Raw genomic sequence first — 22,111 nt, 5'->3', positions numbered from 1 at the left:
GTGCATGTCAGTGGGTAGGTTAAGATCACAGTGACACAAACAAATAAAAATGCCAGACCAACAATATAATCCTTTATCCGCTGCTTGGGTAGTAAGTTTATAAAATAGATACACAATGGTCTTCTGAGTTTTATTTAAAATTCTTATAATTCTCATTTTAACATGCAGTTACAGTACCTTGTAGCAGTGTTCATATGGGGGCGGGGGGGAAGCTGTATTTTAAATGTGTTAATGGTGATGTTAACATCGGAGCATAGATGAGACAAGTTGTAGTTTTAACATGTGGCATCTGTCAGGTCAATCTGTGTAGAAATTAATCCAGCCATAGACTTACCTACATCTGTGCAATTGTGCTGAGGTAACTACAGGATCAGAGGTAAATTGAAAAAATGGGCTGTCTATATTTCTGGCACTGAATAATGTAAATTCTACTCTACAGGTGTCTGGATTTTTAAAGCCCCATCTAATAGTCTTTATTGGTAAACCTAGAAATTGTGAAAGTGGTTTGACTATTTTTACACATTTATCATTCCAAAAAGGGGAGTTCATTTTGCTTGTTGTAACAGTACTCTCAACAGCTGCATTGACAACTTCTCTTAGACATGAAGATGTTGATATTTACACTGCATGTATGTGTCTTGATTATTTTAGTGGACTGGACCAATAGAGAAGACCTGTGTGGTATTTTTGATAACTACAATCATTAGCCTTGAGTGTGTATTTTCAAACCATGTAATGTTATAGAAAAATAAATAAAAAAGTTTCATTTAACATATTTTTATGATAGTGGAAACTGTTAGCATTTAAAGGCTTCCATGTTATCTCAGTTCTTTGCCTTAATGACATCTCTCTCTGCTCTTGGTTTTGTGTCTTTAAATCACGGTGTTGCTCCTGCTTCTCTTCAGATCCCTGTTTAGGCTTTTCATCACCTGCTTCTCTTTTTATCATTAATCCACATCCTCTCTCCTGGGGTGTCTTATCTGTATTTGTGAAGCACCATGTAAATTATCAGCTATGTGAATTATTTTGAGCCTCATCTTATAGTGCCACAAATATTAGCTTTGAGATATTCCTTGGCTAGTCAAGGTCTTGTAAGAGGAACATGTTTGTGGTTTATAGAAAGTTTGTCCAGGAGCATGACCTTGCTCAGCTAGAGTGTTTTTGCATTCTAATCATACATTTTTTCCTGTAATTGATAGAGTATGAGGGGCTAGTGCCTTTTTTGTGGCAGCTATTTAAACCTTTCAATAACAAATATTTGGCTATCCTATTTTAACACTAATTATAAAAGTTAAATAATCAGCCACATCAGAGCTGCTTCATACTGCAGGTTATCAAGCCATTGTCACTGAGGTTTGGTTTACATCTAAAACTTGGGTCAACCTAGCTACGTTGCACAGGGCTGTGAAAAATTTTTGACCCAGTTAGGTCAATCCCCTCACTGTAGATGCAGCTAGGCCGACAAAAGAATTCTTTCGTCGACCTAGCTACCACTCTACAGTGAGAGAAAAACCCTTTTGTTACTGTAGTAAGTGTCTATGCTACAGCAGCATAGCTGGAGCTGTGCTACTGAAGTGTAGACATACCCTGATATTGGGTTATCATGGAGTATTTTGTAAAATGACCTAACTCTACAAAGCTATTAGTTTGTGGAAATTTGGACTTGAAGTTCCAATAATGATTTGGTGTAGGGGAAGACTGGAAAGGAGCAGAGGCAGCTAAGCCATCAGTTCCTGCAGTATTTAACCTTCCGTGTTTAAAAAAGTGTGTAGCCTTTATAGTAGTAAGGAAAATTCACATTTTGTAGTGTGGTTCTGTCTTCCTGGGTCTGCAGACAGCAGACTTAATTGGTTTCACTGTTGCCATGGGATTCTAACTAGCATTAGTGAAACTGACGATGTCTTTGTCACTGCTACTTGGAAAAGTTATGAACAGGCAGGATGCTGTAACTATTCACAGAGAAGGAGAAAACAGAAATGGAAGCTGAGTGAAGGATAGAATGACAGTGCCCCTGGTCACTGCAGTGAGGAGTCTGGAGGAGATGTAAAGTAATGGATCCTTCTGTACGCTCAGGGGGCTTGAGACGATGGAGGGGAAGGGGTGTGATATGTATTACCCTTACTAGCCAGAGGCTGATATTGGAGACAATAATAGCATCTTTCTTGGTAGCCACCAGCCATCAAGTTAAAAATGGGAAATAACGACAAGTGGACGTTGAATAAATTCCCAAACATCCCACTTCTTCATCTTGGGCACGTCTAATATATTGTACAGATCTCTGACAGACCCAAGCATAGTTTCATACACATTGACAAAACTTGTATAATTTGTCATGGCATTAAGGTATTCATTTAATAAGAGATGGAAGCCCTGAGCAGGATTCAGGAACAGCACTTTGTATGAATTCGTATACCCTTCCTCGTCTCAGTGGCTTTGTGGGAGGTGGTTGTTCTCACTGATTGGGGTAGGTTGGTAGATGTAGTATTCTAGTTATGTGGATGTCAGGTAAATTTTTCAAGACCTCAATTTTTGGGCTTCAGTTAATCACCGCTACTATTTCTACTGAGGTTTCAGAGGTGTCCGATTGCAAGTTTCAATTTTTTTATATGGTGAGTGTAGAGTATTAATAATTTATAAAGAATGTGATATGAAAACCATTCCTTCAGAATTGCAGATGTCACCAAAACCCTGCTGCACCGCAGACTTTCTCTCTTGGGCAAGTCACTTAGCCTCTCTGTTCCCAATCTATGAAATGAGATAATAACACTCTGTATTTCACAGGGACATTGTGAAAGATTGAGAGGCAGGTAGGTATTGTTATAATAGGGGCCATGTAAGTGCCTAAGATAGATAACAGATTTATTTAAACCTAAGTTCAATGTGTCTTTTGTATTAATGGGCAAAAATACCACTATTCCTGATCTTGAACTGAAGTTCTGAATATTTCATTTTATAAAAGCTTTTGTCTTCCCTTTTATACCCCTGAACAGGAATATGTTGCTGATTAGAAGAAATTATTCTGTCTACAGAATAACTCATACTTTTTAGACTTTAGTTTTAGCTGAACTACAGTACAGTAGCACATAAAATAGTCTGCTTTACTGTGCCTTATTAATCAGTTACTATTTTTACTCCCTCACTTAGTTTCTGAAAACCAATACAATATTTAAAATTAGAAGAAAAGTAGCTACCCCTTCAAAGAAAGGACACAAACATTCAGAAATGGGTTTCTAGAAACATGCCCATTTCAGCTAGCTTCTAGTACAGAGGTGGGCAAACTACGGCCCGCGGGACCATCCTGCCCGGCCCTTGAGCTCCCGGCCGGGGTGGCTAGTCCCTGGCCCCTCCCCCGCAGCCACGCCGCTGCGCGGGCAGCGGGGTTACTCGCTCCTGTGGAGGAGCGCAGCAGTGTGTCTGGCTCCAGCTGGGCGGCACGGCTGCCAGACATGCTGCTCTGATCGGCCTGGTAAGGGGGCAAGGGGGTTGGATAAGGAGTGGGGAGTCCCGGATAAGGGGTGGGGGGTCCCAAGCGGCAGTCACGGGACGGAGCAGGGGGCGGTTGGATGGGGCGGAGGTTGGGGGGGGCAGTCAGGGGACGGGGAATTGGGGGGTTGGATAAGCATGGGAGTCCTGGGGGGGTCTGTCAGGGAGCAGGGGTGTGGATAGAGATCAGGAGGTGGGAACGGGGGGGATGGAGGGGGGAGCTTGGATAGGCGTGCGGTCCCGGGGGCCTGTCAAGGGACGAGGGTGTGGATAGGGGTAAGGGCAGTCAGGGAGCAGGGGGGGGTTGGATGGGTTGGGAATTCTGAGGGGGGCAGTCAGGGAGTGGGAAGTGGGAGAAGTTGGATAGGGGGCGGGGGCTAGGCTGTTTGGGGAGTCACAGCCTTCCTTAGCTGGCCCTCCATACAGTTTTGCAACCCCGATGTGGCCCTCGGGCCAAAAAGTTTGCCCACCCCTGTTCTAGTAGATTTATGTTCTTTATAATTACAAGCTATTTGATTTACAACTATTAGACAGGTATGATAATGGAGAGAATATTATTAAACACAAATCGGAGGACATTTAATAATGTTATCAACATGATGCCATGTTGGTTTTGTGTTAGTCATTTAAAATTAAGAACTAAAAAATAGACAAAAATACATTTCTATAACCTCTTATTTGTTTAAAAATCATTCTGAAAAATATGTATCAATCAATTAGATGTTAAACTTCATAAACCTGCCCTTGTAATTATTCTTCTACCTTGTGATAGGTCACTCTGAAGATTGTCACTGCACAGGTGACAGATGTTCACAATATATTGGCTTTTGTTATATTGATGGTGATTGAAGAATTCCTTTAGTTTTTAAATATCTCTGGGGAATACGACTATAACAACTCAATTTAGTGTGATGGGGTCTATAAGATATTGTATTATTTATATCTAACATTTTTCTGATTAGTTTTTTTTACAAAGTATCCTAAGTCTAGAAAAAACTGGATTTGTTCATCTAAAAAAGATGGCTGGAAATGTTAGTACGTCTTGTACAATTTTCATTTGTGTAGATTGAGCATTCCTTGTCAGCTACTATTTATTGCACAGCCCTTTTCTCGTCCGTTCTTTTTTCAGTCTTCTGTTGTATACTGCTTTGTGGTATAAGTACAGAAGAAATTGTTCCTGTCCCACCTTGTTTACCATTAGACACAGTACAGTATACTAAAAACTACACATGGTGCGTGGACTGAAGGTCAAACCTTCACGTGGCCAGTTATTTTTTTTTACATACAATTTTAAATTTAATACTTGATGCATATCCTTGAACTGCTTCACACAATGTTCTGGGATGGTAACATTTGGATTTTATGAGGAAGGTCACTTATAGAACAGTGAGAAGGGGATTAAAAGGACAACAAGTCCAAGCATTTAAGAAATATCCAGCTATTGAAAATGGTTATGATCATTCTGCAAAGTACATTCTCAGAGGCTGTATTGCTGCAACGGAGGAATACTTTTTTTTTTTTTTTTACTATCCAGGTGAAAATCCTATGGAGAGAGAGGAACTTAAACCTGTCTTTAAAGTTTTGGCTCTAGTAAGATAGTTATAAGACTTTTATGTTAGGGATTGAAATGCTACTTTGGGACTTATTTTCGGTCTTGGCTTATGTCAAAAAATCATTGCAGTGCCAAGAGACCATCCACCTTCTCTGATAAAATAGTAGGAAATAACTGAGTAGGAAACTAATTTTAATTTTCAAGATCCCAGAGGCAAAACTGGGGGCATGCTATGTGTAATGTCTGTCAAAAAAACAAACCATAAATGTATTGAGTAGGATTGGTCTAAAATTGCAAGTGACTGACTTGATCTTAGTACTGAAAGCATTTCTTTCTTTAAAAAAAAAAAAAAAAACCTCTGGCATTTAACTACATAATTTTTAGTTATGAGACATGACTAAGTTTGAACATTGAAATTATTGCTTTAATGTTACTTAAGTTTTAAACCTTTAACAAAATATATAAGACATTAACTCTTTAGGGAACTTTTACTAATCAGTATCTCTGCTTTCTCCTTTTCCTACTTCTACCGCATAATATCAGTATATAACACAAGAAGTTAATCAGAAATATTAAGGAGCCTGACCTGGGCCCTGATAGTCAATAGTCATATAAAACTCACCTTTAGTAAGTAAGGGCTGCAGCGTTTGATTCATAGTTGTTAAACTTTTTCTATTGAACCAGACTTTATAAAAATTCTGCAACACAGTGCCAGAGCCAGCGCTTTAACTGATACCACTGTGTGCACAGCTGTTACTGTAACTTTTAAAGATGGTTGCAAAAGCCAATTTTTGAATAAGGCTATCAGATATGTTTCTCTGTGTAGTGCATTGCAATGCATTGGTTCTGTGGAGGAGGCATAAATTCTGTTCCCTTATCTGATCTTAGTCCTCCAGTGTTAGATCACATGGCAGTAAGATCAGGCCTTGCTGTGGAGGGGGTACATCATATTCTTAAGCAACTCTTATAGCCAGGCGAAGAGCAGGATTGATGGACTCCATGATTCCAGCCATTTCTCCAAATTTAAGGCTTGGTCTACACTTAAAAGTAGTTTGACATAGCTATATCAGTCAGGGATGGGGAGGGAACACACCCCTGACCAACATAGGTATTCTGACCTAAACCCCAGTTTAGATGCAGATAAGTCGATGAAAGAATGCTTCCATCAGCGTAGCTGCTGTAGCTCATGGATGTGGTGTTCCTCGTATACAGACAGGAAAACCTCTTCCATTAGTGTAGGCTGCATTTACACTATAGGGTTGTGCCAGTGTAGCTATGGCAATATAGTCTCTGTACAGTAGGCATCCCTAAGGGGGGAGGCTAGTTGGGATTAGGGAAAGGGAGCAGGAAGAGGAGGGTTGTCAAATCAAGCTGTAGTTCTGCATTGTTTACAAATGAGCTTCATTTTTTACCATCTGTCAGGGAGAATATAATGTTTATGTAAGTTCTTGTCTAAGGCTGAGATTTTCAATGGTCATGGGGAGTTAGGCACCCAACTCCCTTAGGCCCCTCTGAAATTCACAGCCTAAATACTTACAATGCATATATTGAAGGCATCTTATAAAACAAGCCTCAGAAACTTAAAATATATGTGGAGTTAACATTTTTCTGAAAACAAATTGCAAAATTTTCAAGCAGTCTTCACTCTCAGCTATACTTTGGACAATTTTGCCCTCATATTCAGAAGTTTCTTCATTGCTGCTGATGATAATTTTTAGCAATGATCAGTTAATTATAGAATACCTTAAAATACTTAAGTAGCTTCACAAAGCAAATTATTAACACTGCATTTTTTTCTTCCTAGGCTTTCTCCAACATAAATACCCGCCTTGGAACTAAAACCAAAACTTCACTGTCCCTGGATCACCTAAAGGTACAGGAAGCATTCAACCTATGATTGATTCAGTAACTTTTATCACTTATAGTGTCTATCTTTTTTTTAACTTAATATTCAAGGAGGTTATTAACTGGCAATATTCTGTTACACGGTGGAAAAGAGCTCTTTTTCCCCTGGCATACTTTAACTTATCTGAAACACCTCTAATAATTTTGGCATTAAAGAAATTACCTAAAAAAGAAGTTACCTGAAAAAATTACTTTCTTGCATAACTTTTTCTTACAGAAATCTGACAATTTTTGGCTGAGTGAAATGAGGCCGTAAACTCAACTTGATAGTATTTCTCTGGATGTAACATAACTTTAGACTACCATTCCCGATACCTACAATATTCCCTGAAATTTTGGAAGTATCGGTAGACGGAATTCTATTGATTTTGGTAAAAATTGGAAAACCAGGAGGAGGAAAATGTGTGAGGGAGTGGGATACAGTCCCTGGCATCTGGTTAGCACACCCATCAACTTTAATAGGCTCTCTAACTGTTTATAGAACAAAGAACTGGTTAATGGAAACTACAAACACCTTCCAGTATAACAACATTCCCCATCTAAACTCTGCTCATCATTCCAATGGAGTTTAAAATGTTCTTCTTTCTGCCTTATCTCCTAGGCAGAAAGAAGAAAACTAATTTAATAAACTACAAATAGGTAAATAGCTAAGGTGGTACTATGTCCCTGAACTGAAGGGGAGGTGGGGATGTAAGAGTGGCAAATTGGAACCGTGGGGTTGGGGGAATGGAGGATACAAGAAGCCCCTGTTGTGTGCAATGAGGTTGGCATATAGAAGCTACAAAGTATGACTCTCTGATCTAAAAGTATCTTAATGAGAAAAGGATTGGGAGCAAAACCACTGTGTTCACTTCTGTACTCTGCCTCTGTTCGTTGTGACTTTAGGCTTCAGTTTTGCTACCTGTATCTCACAAGGGTCATCTAAAGTTTGTAAGGTATTTGCCATCAAACAGAAGGTCCTATAGGAGTTCAAAATGTTTTTTAATTAATTTTTGAATGCAGCTTGCAAGCAAATTATCTGGTTTTTTTCACCTAATACATGAGTGTTTTCTTAGTTTTCTATTTCAGTTGTAAAATGTCAATATCAACCTAAGTCTCAAGTTTTCTTTTGTAAGTGGCAACCTAAAACAGTCTAAATTTCTGTTACAGGACACGTTGCCTTAATTTGTAAAGGTTATTGCCTAAATTTTTTTTATAGATGCTAAAACATGGCCTATAATTAAGCTTTTGCTTTGAGTGGAATGTCAGTCGCAATAGCTTAATAAGTAACTTGTACAAATCAGTTACAGTAGTTTGGCTACCTAAGAAGTTTAAATTTCACCAATAAACGGACACCTTGCTTTGTGCACTGTTTGGAGTCCTGTCAAAATATTTCTCAAATTTGGTTTTATAAAGTGTATATATATGTTATATAGAAGTTCTCTCTGGGCCATTCCTATATTTCTTATTGTTTGCAGTACCAGAAATGAAATAAATGGAGACTTCTTAAAAAAAAGTATAGAATTAGTTAAATATCTGCTTCACAAGAAGGATTAATTCTTGAATACAAGATTCCTAGGCTTTCCCTGCTCTGAGAATAAGTGTTGATGCTGATATATTTCCAGATTGGTAATGTCTGTGCGTCTGGCAAGGTACAATGCAATTGGAGTATAAATATAAATGGGCTTTGCTTGAAGGAGCAAACTAGGTAATGACGATTGCATCAAACAACAAACAAGTTATATCTGTGTACGAACAAGCATTGTGTACGTTGATAGTAACACAGATAAAAAGGATAGGTTAATTAGAAAAATTTCACCTGCAACACGATTCAGTTTTATCTTTTTTTTTTTTTTTTTTTTTTTTTTAAGTAGCAAATTCATCTTGTGGTATGGAAATAAACTGTGGGTTCATGTATTCAAACGGTTGGCATAGGGTAAATGTTAAGAGATGACTACTGCCACAAGCTGGCAATTATACTTCAAGTGAAGTTTTAGCTCATTGTGGATTCTTTCAAATCTCCAATTTGGGCAGACATTACTGCCACCTAGAAACAGTGATGGGAGAGAGCACTCGCGATTTTGCTTGGTGCATTTTTCTCGCCTGCTAAATTGCCAGCATTGTGTGCTGGGGGTCTCCATAATAACATTCAATACCTATATAGCATTTTTTTATCTGTAGATTCAAAGCACTTTACAAAGGAATAGTGAATGGTATTGTCCCCATTTTACAGATATGGAAATTGAGACACAGAAAAATGCTGTGTGGTTCTATTTAATTTAAATGCTGTTACTTGGTTTCTTCTGAGGCTGGAAATCTCATCTCAAATTCCCAGAGGATAAACAAAAGCTGCGCTCTTTCAAGTTATTTATTCAAAAGTTGGGGGAGTGGATGTTGGGGTGCATGGAGGGGAGGTAAACTACATATCATTGTTCCAAGCAAAGAGGTAAACTTTCAGCAGCTGTTTCCTAAACCCTGCCAGGCCTTTGTCTAAAACTTGAGCGGTTGGTTTGTAGGCTGAAAAGAAGCAAGTTATGACCCTATGAACATGTCTACAGCAATTTTGTTGTCTGGTTCTGGAATGTGAACAGCTGAAATTTGTTCACGTTTGGATTAGTTTCTAAAATCTTATTGCTTTAAGTCCTAGGTCATGTGCTGGAGTTTCTATAGAATTTTAGGATAATGGCTGAATTCTCGATCTTAAGCATTGTTCTCTCTAGGGAATTTTTTTCAGGCTTAATATTGTTGTCTGACTCTTGATGGAGACTGATCCACGTAGAACTTAGTTTGAGCTATGATTGTATGTGAAGCTCCATCCCTTTGTCCTCCACAGTAAATATAGAAAGTAACTAGTATTCTACTGAGACTTGCTTCCCTGCAAAAAATACTAGAGCAGTTTTGCAAGATCTAGGTAGTAAGCACCTTGTGGATGAAAGGAGCAGAAGAAAACAGGAATAAATGTATGGAGACTTAGAACCATAACATGCTAAACTAAACCACGAAACATGGGGAAAACTCAAACATAAGTCAAATGAAAACTTTGGCTAATCCTGTTAAGTACATACTTACATTTGAGGCAGTGTGGCTGCTAATGGATGTCCCTGACTATCAAAAGTGTATTGATCGGGGAAGTACTGATCCCAGTAGATCATGATGTGCACACAGAATTAAATTAGCATTCTGCTGTGTTTTTATCTTGGTTGCACCCTGATGGATTAGCACTTTTAGCATTGCAGTGATTAACAATATTCTGAACTAAGCAGTATTTAGGAAGTAACAGGCTTGTGTTGCTATTATCCCCAGAGGCTTATACCAAGTAACCTATGAAATTGTTCAAAAATGACCACCTAGAAAAAGAAATCGGGGTGGTGTTGAATGGCTCTGTGAATGCATGGCAGGAAGTTGGTACAAATTTCAGCAGCTTCTGCCTAAATAATATCTCCTATTTCTGCAAAAATTTAACTCTGAGCCATTGGGTTGCTTTGACAGTGTAAGTGTGATCAATGTACGTATTCACATGTGATTTAATTTCATTATTTTTGCTAGTCTTAAGTTTGTATAATTAAAAATAAAGTGTCACCAAATTTTAGATTTGGCATCCACAAACATCTAACAAGCCACATTTGTTACAGAGAGTAACGTGTTAGTGACCTATATTTTAACATTTGTAAAAAGAAAAGTCAAACTTTCTCTCTTGCTAGAAGGACTGAGAATCTGTCCAGAAAAGTTGCAATCAGTGTTTTTGTGCTGGTATGTATGTTCTTTAGGCTGAAAGATGCTGTCATTTCTGTAAAATATTGTTTCATAATCTGCTTGAAAATAACTCCATTTCAGTAGCTGCTATAATCTTTGGGGTTCCAGCATGTAGCACATTCTTGCGGTAGTTAATCGTATGGTGTTTTTAAACCAGCAATTTTGGAGACATACAAAACATCTGAATAGGTTAGTTTTTATACTTGTTTAATTTAGCTAGCCAGTCTCTTTGAAATCTTAAAAATTATGCTCATTGGTAGACCTTAGTGCTGACTTGAAAACCTATGAAATATTTAATGAGCAGTGTGAAACATTAGAAATAGGCTCCTAAAATTAAACTCTAGTCATCATCCAGTGAGCAAAATAGACTAAATCGCAAGCAATGAGGGGATTATGGAAGGCAGTATGCCCTTGATAAAAGCATGGAAAGTGCTTTGGTAACTTCCTAATTAAATTAACTATTGTACCTCATTGGTATTTATGTGCTAACAGTATTTGTTACTGTGACAATGCAAGCTGAAAGGTTTTTGGAACATCAGCATTTCAGTTTGCTTTTTTAAGCATCTAGTGTATTTTGCAGTACAATAACCAAGCAGAAAAATCATTAAAGGAAAAAAAAATCAGAGCTTAGTTACATTTTAGATAGTGAAGTACCTGCTACAGGACTCTGCTTTACCGTTGAAGACCTTTTGGAAACTGCCTCTAGAGATGAATTTGGTGGCTCACTTAGGCGATGTCTACACTAGCCCTTTTGTCGGCATAACTTATGTCACTCATGGGTGTGAAAAAATCTCTAGTGTAGACATAGCCTTAGCAGTTTCCCACAAGAATTAATTTTTTTTCTATTTTCTGCACTGCTGCTAGCTTGATTCAAAGTGCAATTTAATGTATGTTTTGCAGCTTAGCTACCTGAGATTCCCTCTTCCTATTTGGTACCACAGTAGTGGAGTTCAACTGAAAAATAGTGCACTGGTTTAAACATATGGGAGTTGTGGGCAGAGTTTTCAGTGAAGGAAGTGCACTTTAGAACTTGGTTTCTCCTTTAGGCTTTTCAGAAAAGCAGTGTAAATTATGTTGTTTTAAGGGGCATAATATTACTTCAAACTCACCAAAGGAAGAGAAGATTCAATAATTTCTTCTATTTGTAAGATGTTATTCTTTAGTTGTGCTGAGCGTGGTATCTCGTTTCACTCGGCCAATTATTTTTTCATTTAAAGTCAAGACTCTTTCAGTGCTTTCAGACATATACTCTTTGTAATTAGATGTAAGGGCTATAATGTCGTTACTCTGGAGCCACCTTCTAAATTTACTGCATCTTACCTTCTCTCAACGTCCAGATCCTTCTTTATAAACACTGACAAGTTACTGACTACTGTTATGGTGTACCAAATGTGAAAAGTCTAAAAGTTTGATAGGCACATACAGCGCTTGCTCTCAGATGTTTAAGACCATTTGCTGCATATATGAAAAACTAGTTTGTCTGAACTAATTTTCTCTCTTCTGCGAGCTAAAGCATTTAGAATGAATCACTCATGGCATTTTAGCGTTTATGCTGGCAACTTTTAAAGTGAGGTTGAATTAGCAGGAAAATCCTTTTTTAGCCCTCAGAACATAATGAGGGAGAAGTGCACTTCAGAGATTCAGAATTTAAACTGCTTTGAATATTTGTAAAGTGCCATAAGGTCCCTGTTATGCTTGCTAGTATTTTTATTTTTAAAATAATGGAAATGGGAACCTTTTAATCTTTCACTATGTATATATCTGCAAATATTTAAAAAATGTAACTGTGTACTACTACAAAACAAGGTGAAAATATGCAAGCAAGTAATTTGCATCAGACACAAGCAATCTTGTACAAAATCCTCAGACACACATGGAGTACATAAATCATAACGGGAAAGGTAACTATTAATCCCAGAAAGAAACTCCACACAAGCTTTTAACTACAGTATGATAGTCTTCAAACTTCCTTAACAAATATAAAAAATATATTCAGTCATTCAGGTGAGACTGAATGTTCCCACTTCAGTAGAAAATAAATGAAAATCTTGATACTCAGATCTGAAAAGAGGAAATTTCCTTCTTACCAGAGTAACTTTTACTAACATAAGGAAAGATGCATACTTAAGTAAGATGTTACCCCTAGTTGTCTAAACCTAATTAATTCATGATCAATTGTAGATAAAGAAACAATGACTACCTTTGTTGAGGCATGGAATCAGAATCAAGAGTATTTAAAGGGGACTTAATGGAGATGCAACAAAAAAGTTTAGGAATATGAAGAGGAGCATCAAAATCAGTGAGTCTAGTAGACCAAAAACCTCCAGTTGAGATCCATTTATCAGAAATGCCACCAATTACAAATATTGAAATATTACATGACTTTCAGTCTACTGGATTGGTAATGGAAGTTTATTTGCAAAATTATCACTTTGCCTTCTAGAAGTTTTTCCTCAATCCTTTTTCAAACAAACAAACAAAAAATCAGTGTTTGTATATTCATGAATACAAGTTCCCACTACTGCTCTTTTTAGCCATGTAATGCCTGTCCCACTTCCTCCTCAACGCAGGGAAAGGCTCTGGCAGTTCCCTGCTGCCAAAACCTTTCCCTGCTGCCTCCCCCCACCAGAGTCTTTCACTGACACGTTTAGCTACATGCATGCTGCAGCATGAATGCAGCTTGCTTTTCACTGTGGCATGTAGCTACTCAGATACTACATGCACCTCTAGTGGGTTGCAGTGTAGACATACCCTTTGAGTCATCCCCCTTTCCTTCCTACATTTGGAAGTCTCTTCACAGGCTCAGAATTTGAAGCCTGCAGAACATGTGGATAGTTGTATTGCTGGTAATAGCACCTGAGTGGATTCTGGATGAGCAGTTTCACTTGTATTCTTCATCTTAAAGTCATACATAAACCTTTGCCAGCAAGTTAGGTTTTATAGAAATCCACAGCTGGGAAGTGTGTGTGTAAAATACATTAGTAGTAAACTTGGAAGTAAAAATTTACTTTGAAACAGTAAATTGCTGGATGGCTGGTAAATGGATATTGGCAGCTGGCTCCGGCAGATGTAATCTCTTCAAACTGACAGTTTTAGTGTATATTTAAGCTGAACTGTCTGGGCATGAATGTAATGTTGCACCCATGCAAAGCAGAATGCTACCACTAACTTGTTAGTGGAGAAAAGTGCTATCATATATAGTACTTCACAATTACTCGTATAAGTTTGTCACTTGGAGGTTACGTCTAATTTAAAATAGACAGTTGCTTAAGAGCACTTCTAACATTTGGCTAGAGGGCCACAAAACTGAACAGTGCTATCGTAATGTATGAACTGTGAATAAGGCACCTTCTAATTCAATTATATGTGCATTTGGAATATTCTATCTAATGTATGATATGTGTCAAACTCTTGACCCACAGTTTGAAAACCGCTGCTGTAGAGTAATGGCATGTTAGCATTGACTGCTGTCACCTACGCAGAAAAGGTGAACAATACAGTGAAAGCCACAGTGTATCTTCCTTCCAAATCAAATATATGGTTGTGTACTTGCTTTGAGCAACTGTTCTTTTTTAAAAGACCACATTATTGCTTATCTTTTTGAGTTATAGACTAATTCCAAATAGCAACAAAGCTGAAATGTAATATGATTTTGAAAGTTGTTCTGTTTTGTATACTAGCAACAACTCATGTAACTGGATTTGCTTTGAAAGCGGATTCAACAATGATGTAGAAAAGAGATGGGCAGTTATGTAATTTTAAATGAGCAAGAATAAATGCAACTACTGTCCTTTTCTGTTTTGTAAACTAAACCAATGTGAAGTTTATGCACTTTGAAATATTTTGTTAAAATTGTTGGGATGCAGGCGAGTTTTTGTGTACAAAATGGAAACAGTAGGGTGCTTGAAGAATGTTTGGGCTCTTTTTTTAATAATAGAGAAATAAATTTAATAGATATTTTCCAGTTATAAACTTCTTATACATACTGATGTTCCAATCATGTTTGTGAATTATTGGAACTTAAATATTTGGTATAATCTTTTTTTTTTTTCTTCCTTACAACCTTTTAGGTAGACCATTAGGCTCCATCACACTGAATTAATCTGCATTCAAAGCTGTCTACCTGCAGTAATTCACTTTGGTTGCAAGTGAACATGTCTCAAGTTCAAATTCAGAATCCATCTGCTGCTCTCTCTGGGAGCCAAATATTGAATAAGAACCAATCTCTTTCGCAGCCTTTGAGTATTCCTTCTACCACTAGTTCTCTGCCCTCTGAAAATGCAGGTAGACCTCTTCAAAACTCTGCTTTACCTTCTGCATCTGTTACATCCACCAGTGCAGCTGCAGGTAAGCATGTTAATGAACGTCTGTATTTCTCAGCCTTGTTCTGTGGTCTGATACAGCAGGTTGCAGACATATAGGAACTGATTTACAAACATTACTCTAAAAACTGTATTTGTCACCTGAGTTGGCTTCCATGTTTTATCCCTGTTTTAAGATCATAGTTTTAAGAGAAATTGTTTTAAACAGATCTAAAAATAGCTTTCAAAAGTTTTGAGAGAATGAATTAAAAATATCTATTTAAAATTATAATAGCTAGATTTTGTTGAAGGAATTGTCAGCAACATTTTAATCAGTGTTCTTTACAACAGTTTTTTCACTTTATGCACATTTTAAACTGACAGCATGTCTTCAATTCACATATAACAGCAGGAGGATTGGTGTGTGAACAAAGGCCTGACCTTAGACCATCCCTGACAGGTGTTTGTTTACTGGAGGTCTTTAAGAATAGGTTAATGAGAATTCTACACACACCCCTTAGAAGACTATTCCAGTATTTAACTATCCTTATATTTAGAAAGGTTTCTCCCCCCAAATATCTAACTTAAATCTCCCTTGCTGCAGATTAAGCCCATTACTACTTGTCTGCTTTCAGTAGACATGGAAAACTATTGATCACCATCCTCTTTATACATACCCTTAACATGTTTAAAGACTGTTCTCAGGTCCCCACCTTAGTCTTCCTTTCTCAAGATTAAGCATACCCAGTTTTTTAACCTTTCCTCATAGGTTGAGTTTTCGAAACCTTTGTCCACATTCTTCCTAAAATGTGTCACCCAGAATTGGACACAAACTTCTGGCTGAGGCCCCACCAGTGCTGAGTAGGGGGACAATTACTTCCTGTGTCTTACAAACAACACTTTTGTTAATATACCCCAAAATATTAGCCTTTTTTGCAACTGCATTGATCACAAATTAAAGGATTTGTAGTACCCCAATAACTCCCTGATCCTTTTCAGCAGTGCTACTCCCTACCCAGTTACTCCCCATTTTGTAATTGTGCATTTGATTTCCCCCCCCCCACCTTCTTCCTAAATGGAGTACTTTGCACTTGGATAATGAATAGCATAATGATCAGACTTTTTCAAAAAGGGGAGATACTTAACAAGGGTTTTCCTGAGAAAGTGGGAACAGACCTGAAGTGGAAAGGATGATATGGCTAGGGAACTAAATTAAATGCTAGAGAACTTGTCCTGATTTGGTTTAAATGCATAGCATATGTAGGTTAAAATTAATGTAGAGTTTGCGTGGAGGAAAAATGAATGAATACAGACCAGAGTAACATAGGAAAATAGATTCCCAAGGGCAGAAACAGAAAAGCCCATAAATAAGAACTGACCCTTCAAACAAATGAACATGATGATGCACAGTTAGAGAACATCTAATGTATATTGCGTAGGTCAGAGTTGAGGCCTCAGCCTCCTAAACTTTAAACCACATCGACATGTACCTGGGTAGATGTCTGAAAGCAAATTGCCATTTGATCCTTCCTCTTAGTTTCTGTCACAATTATGGCATTTGCCCTTGGATCTTGAATTTAAATACTTTCCATTCTACACACAATGGTTAGAGATCTCCACATTCACAGATTCACTGGTTTGAGACATGCTTAGAGCTCTCTATCCCAGCAAATAACTCTGATGGTAAAGTAGCATGTTCCCCCTGAACCAGCATGGATTGCAAGCTGCTATCAGTACTTCCATAAAGATACAGAAAATTAATTGTTGAATCTTTGGTAACTTTTTAAATTCTGGAATATCAGTCATCTTAATTATGATCTAATAATCTGTGATTTTTGCCTTATCATTCAGCTCCTTCTAACATGGCAAACCCCAAAGAGAAAACCCCAATGTGTCTTGTGAATGAGTTAGCCCGTTTCAACAAGATTCAGCCTGAGTATAAGCTTTTGAGCGAGCAAGGTCCAGCTCACTCTAAGGTAAATATTGCTCATATCACGTATGCATTTATATTGACAAGTAACTTTGTGAGTGGAAAGACAAAATGTCTAGCTCTTGTGCAAAATAATCTACAGTAGTAGAGTTATGGGTAGTTTAATGGGACACTGAAAACAATTTAAAGCCTTAAGTGATTTCCAATTGCTGTCCAGCTTTTTTAGTACATCCCTATTGGGTATGATGAAGCATATTAAGGTTGAGCTGGGGATGGTATCCCAGGGGTTAAAACTTGTCCAATGCTAATTAATTGTTTTTAAAGCTGCTTATTGTAGTTGTTGCAGGAGAGGTTTGAGACTTACCCTTAACTGTACACTACTTACTTTTTTCCATTGTCTGCATTGTGGTCATGGCTTTAACATACAGTGTTTAATGGAGTACGTGTTAGCAATCAGTTTCTATTATAATACCCAACTTTGAATTGTTACAAATGTTTTTTTTGTGCTGAAATTTCCCATGCTCTCCCTGCTTGACAGTGATTTCATTTTAAAGTTTGAGCTAAATTCCATTCCCCAAAAAACTATACCTTCAGATGCAGTAAAGATGGCTGAAATGTGTTGTTCTCTTCCTCCCTACCCCCCTTTGGAAAAGTAGTCCTTAATGAGAACTCAAGTACATTTGTTTGGTATGGGAATAGTAAGTTCACAGGAAAATCACTTCTGGGAATACTCAGTTGGCTACTTAAAATTTTAGGAGTAAAAACAGTCCCTTTCCTCTTGTACATAACTGCACATTTTCATTGACCAGATTGTGCTACTCATCCTGGAACAATTTAATCTGGGAATTGTCTGAACTGAATCTTTGCAAAGCTTTCCAGAAAATTAGAATTGGAGAGAATCATGGGGAGAGACTCATGGGGTCCCTAGAATTTTTGCTGCATTTTGCAAAGTGTCAATATTCATTTAAGGTAGTACCTTTCCGATGCTTGCTTTCTACAGATCACTTCGCCTTTATCACAGGCAATACAGTGCATTAGAAGTGCTGTGACAGCTTTTAATAGTCTATTCTCAAGCATTAAACTGTCTGAAATAATGCCTAAAGGTACTTGATGTTCAGATTTGCGTTTTTGGGTGGCTCTCCCACATTTCATTTATTTGCAGCTACAGTAACTCCTCGCTTAACGTTGTAGTTATGTTCCTGAAAAATGCTACTTTAAGTGAAACAATGTTAAGCGAATCCAATTTCCCCATAAGAATTAATGTAAATGGGGGGTTAGGTTCCAGGGGAATTTTTTTGCCAGACAAGACTATATATTTTTATGTGTATATATACACACACAGCGTATAAGTTTTAAACAAACAATGTAATCCTGTACACAGCAATGATGTGAAGCTTGGTTGAGGTGGTGGAGTCAGAGGGTGGAAGAGAGTGGGATATTTCCCAGGGAATGCCTTACTGCTAAATGGCCAACTAGCACTTGGCTGAACCCTCAAGGGTTAACATGTTGTTAATGTAGCCTCACACTCTACAAGGCAGCACGAATGGAGGGAGGGGAGACAGCATGGCAGAGAGACACACCGTGTGTGAGAGAGAGAGAGACGCATTGTCCCTTTTAGTAGGCTGATCCCAGTCTAAGTACACTGCCTTTGTAAGTAGATCAGCAAGTTGAGACAGCAGCTGCTGCCAGCAAGCTCCCTCCATCCTGAGCCCTGTTGTGTCCCACCCCCATCCCCTGCTCTGTGGAGGTGGGGTACAGGAGCAGGAGGAGGGGACACCCTGACATTAGCACCCCTCTTCTTCTCCCCCCCCCTTTCTGCACAGCAAGCAGGAGACTCCCAGGAGCAGCTCCAAGGCAGAGGGCAGGAGCAGCACATGGCACTGAGGGGAGGGACAGCTGAATTGCCAGGCAATTGATAGCCTGCTGGGCAGCTGCCACACAGGGAACTTAGGGAATGGGGAACGGAAAGGGGGGCTGCTGGCCCATCCTGGTTCCAAGCCTCCACCAGCTAGCTCCTACGGGCTGCTCTTTCTGCAAGCAGTGGACAAAGCAGGCAACTGACAAACAAAATTATAAGGTAGCATTGCTCATCTTTAAACGAGCATGTTCTCTAATTGATCAGCAGCGTTTTTAACTGGGAGGACATTAAGTGAGGAGTTACTGTACCTTGTTGTAACTGACAGTGAAGTGCAATTTACTAGAACCCTGCTTTCTAGATGGTTGAGAGCAAGATTTTAGTAAATTTCACTTAACTGCAAATACACAATATAGTGGAATCTCATAGGGCATTAATCCACTTTGAAATAAATTACTTTAGTATTAAAGTCTTCAGTGCCTTATGGAATTAGTGGTGCTCATGGTTTAAAAATATTACATTGCATGGACCCATTTGTGTACTTTCTGTGCCATACTATTCTAGTGAAATTTTGGCAGGTTGTAGTAAATACTTCGTTTCTTGAGTATGTGCTGTTAGCATTCAAATGCCCACCTTAAAAGGTTGTAGAAAATATACAGGAGGCTTCTGATGTTGCAAAAGGAGTGTACGGAAAGAAGTTAGAAAATTAAACTTTTTTCCTTAGTAAATCTCTGCATTGCCTGGATCCTGAGGCTAAGACCTACAGGGAAAATCTGGTGGAATGTTTTTATCTGTTTAAGTTGCTTCAGGCAAGAGGCCTATGCTGTAGAAGTGATTATGAATGTCATATGCACACTAGAACAATTGTTTTCAACTTGTGGTCCACGGACCCCCAGGTGGTCTGCAAATCGTGTCTAAGATTTCCAGAGGGGTCTGCATCTCCATTTCGCAAAAGAAAATAGGTTGAAAACCACTGCCCTAGGAGAATATGCTTAGGTGTGATTATTTTTAAAACATATTAAAGTTGATTTTTGCTCCAAGATAGACAATTCCATTGATTTTTATCTAGTGTCTTAAGCCAAAGATTCCATGTGCAATGCAGGAAAGGGTTACATTTTTTAAAAAAATTAGTATTTGGGAAGAATAATCAAGGCATATACTCATTTGCATTGTTATTCTGATCAAAATTAAACGTATTTAACCTACTGTGGATTTGATTCACTTGTGAAAATTAGGCTAATAGGTCTGTCCTTATCGCACTTTACTTACGGTGACGTATTACAAAGTTTCTGTAGTCGTTACACTTGTGTAAAATAACTGTTTTATCACCATATGGGTCTGAAAAACTGTGCACCTATGACTGTGATTCCCCAAATCTTTTCTGTTCTCCCCCCACCCACCCCCCATTATCCGTAATGGAACCTGTCCACCTGGGGCTGCAGCCGGAAGCTGAGCAGGGCTGCCCAGAGGGGCAGGCAAGTGGGGCAATTTGCCCCAGCCCCACAGGGGCCCCCACGAGAATATAGTGTTCTATAGTATTGCAACTTTTTTTAGTGGAAGGGGCCCCTGAAATTGCATTGCCCCAGGCCCCCTGAATCCTCTGGGTGGCCCTGGAGCTGAGGCCAGAGCCGGGACTGGGTGATGCTCCTCCCCCCTCCTCCAATCTGGGGCTGGCCTGGGCCCCACCATGTGATGCCCCCCGAACATTCCTCCATGTTCCCCCTCCGGGGACATGCCCCACACTTTGGGAACCACTGACCTATGACAACATAAGAAGTTATTCCTTAGTGCCTCACATATCTTTGATGTGACCTCTGAAAAATGTAACCCAAATTGAAAGTTTAAAGTAACAAGTGAATGACTTACGCCGGAGGCTCCCAAATTTTTGTTACTGCATATCCCCTTCCAGATCTACCAGCTGCCCGTGTACCCCTACCCGTCTCATCACTGATACTTTGTTCTTCCTAACACTACGTGTCTTTAGCAATCTGTCCATATTTCAGTTACATACAGATACAGTTACTGTGACATACATACAACCGAAAAAAACCCCCAACCTGACTAAGTTCCGAAACTCAGTTAGACATGGGCAACTGAACCCACGCTGTATGGTGATTGGGGGTGAGGGCTCTGTATGTCAGCAACTCTGTGTTCTTATTGGTACATCTTGAAGTCCATTAACTACTGTATTTTATATAACAAATTCCCACACAGAGTTTTAAAGTTTCGTTTGAATGGCCTATTATGAAAATGCAATAAATAAAATCCACCATTACACAATTTTTCCTGCATTCCCCAGAGATGTCTCGTGTATCCCTGGGGGTACATGTACCACACTTCGGGAACCCCTGACTTGTGCAATATAAAAACGTAATTCTACATAAGCAGTCTGCATTTTGAGAAGATTTAGGAGAATCATGTTGGCATTATAAACATTAAAATCACACAATACATTTCTTGCAGTAACAGCCCTCTCTGTAGCCATTACCTATCTACATACTTCTGTGCACATCCTTCAATGCAGACTCCCCAAATGTCTTGCAGTGGGGAGTTGTTTGGTTAGTACTGTTATAACAGTTTTGTTAATCCCTGCATTCAGTAGCCCAGGAAACCAAAAGCGTAACTTCAGCTACTGTGTTGACAAGGCTTTATTTAAGTTGTACTTAGTAATAAATAACCTTTCTGATTGTAGCAGAAGGCATATTAAACACATAAGAGGTCCTAACAAATAATGTGAAATGGTGGTGTTGGCTCTAATAAAGAACTTGCACTTCTTGTTTGTAGGTGTTTACAGTGCAGCTGACTCTTGGGGACCAGCACTGGGAAGCTGAAGGAACTAGTATTAAAAAAGCTCAACATGCGGCAGCTGCCAAAGCTTTGGAAGGGACAAAATTTCCTAAACCTACAGCTCGCCCGTCTCGTAGTGAAGGAAAGAATCCAGGTATTTGCCAGGACAGGCTCTTTAAAAATGTGTATAGGATACCCACATCTGAACTTGGTATGTATAAGTTGCTTAAGCTTTTGCTTACTTGGTGATCTTGAAGTGACATTCTGTACAGTCAGTGGCAACTGTCAAAATACGTGAGATCTTCATCTTAATCGAAAGGTCACCTGTACGCATTGTGGAATTGTTCAAATGCCTCTGACCACCAGAGATTATTTTGAAGTGTAATTTGTTCCCTACATCTAGATGTGCATTGTAGTAAGTTTAAAGAAACGTCAGTTTCAATTTTACTGTTTGTATTTTGCCATCTAACACTTCAGTTAGAGTATCCTTGTAAAGATTGATTTGCCCATGGATAGATTTTTTTTTTTTTTTTTTTACTGTAATAATTGAATTATGGTGAGGGTAG

General features: G+C 38.6%; 1 protein-coding gene across 5 annotated transcripts in view; it reads left to right on the top strand.

Moving 5' to 3' along the window:
* The window catches only part of STAU1 (staufen double-stranded RNA binding protein 1), a 44,946-nt gene that overhangs the window by 934 nt on the left and 21,901 nt on the right, over positions 1 to 22,111 (top strand). For 3 of the 5 annotated variants that reach the window (XM_034787074.1, XM_034787070.1, XM_034787069.1), the window contains exons 2-5: positions 6,840 to 6,908; positions 14,743 to 15,019; positions 16,825 to 16,949; positions 21,543 to 21,756. In XM_034787074.1, the coding sequence (XP_034642965.1) occupies positions 14,827 to 15,019; positions 16,825 to 16,949; positions 21,543 to 21,756 (532 nt within the window). In that variant the 5' untranslated portion in view covers positions 6,840 to 6,908; positions 14,743 to 14,826. The remainder of the gene's footprint in view (positions 1 to 6,839; positions 6,909 to 14,742; positions 15,020 to 16,824; positions 16,950 to 21,542; positions 21,757 to 22,111) is intronic. The other 2 variants (XM_034787073.1, XM_034787072.1) reach the window with 1 other exon arrangement.

This window comes from Trachemys scripta, chromosome 12 (assembly GCF_013100865.1).
Source record: "Trachemys scripta elegans isolate TJP31775 chromosome 12, CAS_Tse_1.0, whole genome shotgun sequence".
NCBI lineage: Eukaryota > Metazoa > Chordata > Testudines > Emydidae > Trachemys > Trachemys scripta.
The sequence above is the reverse complement of the archived record's forward strand: the minus strand, read 5'-3'. Positions and strand labels throughout refer to the sequence as shown.